This window comes from Gekko japonicus, unplaced genomic scaffold (assembly GCF_001447785.1).
Source record: "Gekko japonicus isolate JY-2015 unplaced genomic scaffold, Gekko_japonicus_V1.1 scaffold1433, whole genome shotgun sequence".
Lineage (NCBI taxonomy): Eukaryota > Metazoa > Chordata > Lepidosauria > Squamata > Gekkonidae > Gekko > Gekko japonicus.
The window spans coordinates 497110-501920 of NW_015168090.1; the positions used below are offsets into that span (position 1 = coordinate 497110).

At 51.0% G+C, this 4811-nt stretch overlaps 1 protein-coding gene across 1 annotated transcript in view; it reads left to right on the top strand.

The window, feature by feature from the left end:
- The first annotated feature begins 887 nt into the window (after positions 1 to 887).
- The window catches only part of MRS2 (MRS2, magnesium transporter), a 15858-nt gene continuing 11934 nt past the window's right edge, over positions 888 to 4811 (top strand). Inside the window, exons 1-4 of the mRNA XM_015414723.1 lie at positions 888 to 966; positions 1359 to 1471; positions 2904 to 3077; positions 4020 to 4150. Of these exons, the coding sequence (XP_015270209.1) occupies positions 888 to 966; positions 1359 to 1471; positions 2904 to 3077; positions 4020 to 4150 (497 nt within the window). The remainder of the gene's footprint in view (positions 967 to 1358; positions 1472 to 2903; positions 3078 to 4019; positions 4151 to 4811) is intronic.

Sequence of the window (4811 nt, forward strand, 5' to 3'; positions counted from 1 at the left end):
CAATCAACCCCCCCCTCAGGACACCAATCAACCCCCCCCTCAGGACACCAATCAACCCCCCCTACACACCGGGGGTTCTCCCACAGGAGGTTGCCACCCTCTCCAGTCCTGGCCGCGGGTCACTGCCTGCCTGGTTTCCTGCCTGACTGTTGCCTTGAATGGGAAATCAACCCCCCCCTCAGGACACCAATCAACCCCCCCCTCAGGACACCAATCAACCCCCCCTACACACCGGGGGTTCTCCCACAGGAGGTTGCCACCCTCTCCAGTCCTGGCCGCGGGTCACTGCCTGCCTGGTTTCCTGCCTGACTGTTGCCTTGAATGGGACATGCGGGGGGGGGTTGGCGGGGCGGAGACAAGTTGGCAGCAAGCAGGCAACCTTTGCAGCCCCTGGTCAGGCTGGGTTTTGTTTTTTGCAGCCGGCCAGTCAAGGCCTTCAGTCTGCTTCTCCCTTGGCGAGCTGGAAGCAAAACCACTCAGCTTACCAGGCCTGGAGGCGATCTCATCAGCGAGCCACCATGGAATAAATGAAGGCTGGGATTTGGGTGGTGGGGGAACAACAGGCAGACGGGTTTCCGGGGCGGCTGCAGCAGCACTGGCGGCACAGCATCAATCAGCTGCCCCCAGAAACTCTCCCGATGGCGCGTTTGCGGCCAATCTGCATCGGCTGCGCCTCCAAACGTAACCCATTGTTTGTCTGGATGGTGCAAGGGGGCTCCCGAGGTCCACGTCCCATGTGAAGGGCAAGCTAGTCATGGCCGGAACAGGTGCGCTGGCAACCTGCCTCGCCTCCTTGCCTGCCAGGCATTGGGCCAACGGGACAAGGCTCTCCCGCAACCCAGAGGAAACTGAGCAGAGTGGGCCAGAGGGGCAAATTGCACCATGCAATGAGTAGTGCTGCAAAAGTCGTCTGGAGTGCTGCAGGCGGGGGCGACATCCAAGCAGATGTGGTGAACGAGCTGGCTGGCAAGTCCGCTGCAGCGTCTGGGACTGATTTCCAAGGCAGTGCGGGCTGGGTGAGGCTGCCTGACCTTCTGATGCCTCGCCTGGCTGGTTTAATTAGGCAGCCGGAGCCACCCTGCCACCTCAGTGCGCCTGACCTCGTTCTCCAACGGGTGGGTGGGGGGTTTCAACGCAGCTGCTGTCTCCTTCAGTCACCGCCCCTGCCCCTCCCAACAGTTGCCGCTTGGCTTGGCCGGAGACGGGAACAGCAACTGCTAACCCCGTCACGGAAGGGAGTCATGGGGCCAGGCCCCGGGAGGCCCCACCATAACTACGGGCCCAATTGCAGCTTACTTGTTCATCGTGTTGGTTTGATGTGTGTGGTCTCATCTCACATAATTTCTAAACGTTGGCAGAAAGAAAGAGAACAGAATTGTACCAGGAGCTAGGTCTTCAAGCACGAGATCTACGGTTTCAGCATCAAGTGAGCATATCACCCAGGAACAACAGGATTATCATGAGAATGGAGGTAAGCGTGCAGCTGTTCTTTTTCTGGTGCAGAAGCAATACCCATATAGGAACATGGTCTGAATAAAATTAAGCAGCACTTGCTTTTCTCTGAAGTGGGAGCACTCTACAAACAGATGACATGTGCCACAAGATGACATTGTTTATTTGTTGAGGGATTTAGTTTTTATTTTGTCAGAAAGCCTCAAGTGTTCTTAAGGGCTGCGTGACTGTTGCCCATGGCCTCTGACCAATTATCTGACAATTGTTTGGTGGCCAGGTCCCCTGGGGATCCTCTGTGGCCTCATCACTCTCCAGGTACAGTGTGCCAAAAGCACTGCCACCCCCAGGTGTCTGCATGCCTTCCAGCCAGGCTGTTTCTTGTCTTGTCTTGGAGATTGGCATCCCTAGCCCCTGCTGCCCTGGCAGCCACGCCTCTTCAGGGGTTCTAGGGCTGGGCATTTCTCCTGGGGCTGCCTGCCCCCAATTCTTAATCCCTTCTCCTTCCCCTCACCTCCCCCCGCCCCAGCGCCTTGGCTCCCTCCTCTAGCAGGAGAGCTCAGCTGCCTTTTTGGGCTGTGCTGATCTTGACCACCCGTGCCGGTCCCAGTGATAGTCCCCGGCTGCCCTGCCGTCTGTGCCTTGCTGACTCAGCCGGGCCACTTGCTCTCCTGGCTGGGCGCTACTGCACTCCGTCAGCAGCTTTATTAATTACCCATCTAAAGAACTGCACACCAAAAAGGGTTTTCCAGAATTCCAGGGGGATTCCCATCTTTTGTGATTGAAATAATCTTCAGTAGAGCTTCCAGTCCAGTCGTCACTAAAGTGTTGAACTAATTGCTGTAATAGGATGTCCAGTTCCTGCCAATTCCCATTTAAGGTATCCCTTGCTACTGGGGGAAGATACAGACTCACTAAAACTGTTTGCTTCTTCTGGCATTTCCTTTGGAGAAATAAAAATAAGTGGGTTTTAGAGGGTATTTCATTGACCTGTAATGACAAGAGATCAGAGTGGCCAAACCCACTGAAGGGTGACCCTTCGTGTTAACTCTAATCTCCTAATGAAAATAGGCTGTATAACCTGGAAGAAAGAATTCAGAAGTCCACCAGGTCTCTTGCAGTAATATTAAATCTGAACTCCAAAGACACTCAATTATACATCCCTTCTCATTCTTAATCATCCCATCCTGCCACATTCCATTATAAAATTTTGACCTGATTCTTGCTTGTGGATGTAATATGTCATTCTGTCTGTGAAGGTAGGTCAGAATTGTTTTCAGGGGGCCATTTCTGATTATTGCCCTTCTCAGATTCTACCTTATTTGTTACTGAAGAGATAATTTCCCTTCCCCTGTCATGCCCCTGTTCCCCTCCCTTGTCCTTTAATAGCAATGTGAACATAGCATCCACAATGTGTATCCATTGGCTAACCTTATTCTCCCCATCTCTTTCAGTTTTTGAAGGCAGTGATAACTCCAGAATTTCTTCTAATCTTAGACTATCGCAATGTAAACATGGAAAAATGGTTACTACAAGAACTGGCTTCTCAGTTGGCTGGGGAAGGCCAGCTAGTAACATATTCTTTACCTTTTGAATTCAGAGCAATCGAAGCAGTACTTCAGTACTGGGTGAGCATGCTCCTGTTGTATCAAGAATAAGTTGTTGTGATCACTGGGCTGAGGAAAAGGCATAGGAATAGAATTCAGGCTTAGGTAGAAAGCAAGAACTTTATTTATGAAGACAATCAAAATGCAGTTGAATTATTCGGTCATATAATCAATTCATGAATACTGTTAATTTCATATCCCAGTCCTTACTTATCTAGGAAAAGGAATATAGGTCATCTGTGGGAATCTTGAACATGTCCTGGACCGTCCACTCTTTGGGGCAATGCAAGTAGGGGTGTGTACAAAAAAAGAGAGATTTTTTGGATTTGTTTCCAAACCAAACATGGCCAGCACATATACAGAGTGCCCAGCAGAACCACTGCATGTACAGAGTACCCAGCAGAACCAGTAAATGTACAGAGTGCCCAAAGAAGGTTCCCCCATTGTTGTTGTTTTTCCTATGGAGGAAAAAATAAAGCATTTAAGGGAAGGCACTAGGTTTTGCTGGGCACTAGTACATTACACTGGTACTCTGTATATGCACTGGCTTTGCTGGGCTTGGAAACCCTCACCTTGCTTGGATTTGTTGAGCTGGCATTAGTTCCTCTGGGCACTCTGTACATACACTGGCTGTGCAAGGCTTGCAAAAAAAACCCCATTTGTTGTGCTGGCATTGCCACAATCACATTGGTTCTTTTGGGCACTTTATACATGCAGTGGTTCTTCTGGGCTCTCTGTATATGCATTGATTCTGCTGGGTACACTGTGCATGCCCTGGCTGTTCTAGGCTTGCCAACACCCCCCCCCCCAGCTTAGATTTGTTGAGCTAACATTGCCATAGTAGTACTGGTTCTGCAAAAAGCCCCCCCCCTTCAGTTTCTACTGCAGAGACTCTCTGGTTTGACATCAGTTTTAATTCTTATGATTGTTTTAATTCTTATGAAGGATCCTGTTGTTACCTAGATCAACAGTCTACACGAGAGACTTAGCAGCCTGCAGCCGCAGATTCTTGAGACGCTGAATGCTTTAGTGGATCCTAAGCTTCTGTCTGTGGATAGGAGTAAAGTTCATGTTCTGTTGCAAAACGGAAAGAGGTAAGATAGTCTGCGTTGCCCTTTTCAAAATTTACCCAATTAAAAATTGTGAGAAAAGCTGCCTCTTGAGCCGTTTAATGAAACTGGACCATAATTCTAGGTGTAGTATTATACTGGGCTGGTTGGAGTCTCTGTAGGTTCAAGTTCACCAGCTGCTCAGTGGGAAATCTTGCATGAACAGCTGTCTCTCAACCCCAGTTTTTCACTTGTAAAATGGGAAGCATAATCTCTCGTTCACAGGCTGGTTGTGAAGATGAACAAGGTTGTAAATTTCTGTCTGTGGTATATAATAATAAATATCATGAGCAGGGGTCTCATCCGGCCGGAGCTCCCCTGTACGTCGCTCCGGGAGAGACGCTCCGGGAGGGGCGGTCACATGGTGAAGCCCCGCCGCCTTCTTCAGGTCGGCCTTCTTCAGGCCCCATCCCCCCTTACCCTTCTTCAGGCCCCATCCCCCCTTTCCTGGCGGAGCGCAAACCTGTGCTCCGCCAGTAAAATCCCCCCCCCCCGTCCTCAGGCTAGTAAGGCTGCTGGAGCAGCCTTGCTAAGCCTGGAGGCCCATCCCCCCATTTCCCCGCGGAGCGTGAAACGCGCAGCTTCCCACGCGGCCCCTGGCCCCAGGGGGGAGGAGGAGGGCGGGGGAGCTGTGGCGCGGGTCTGG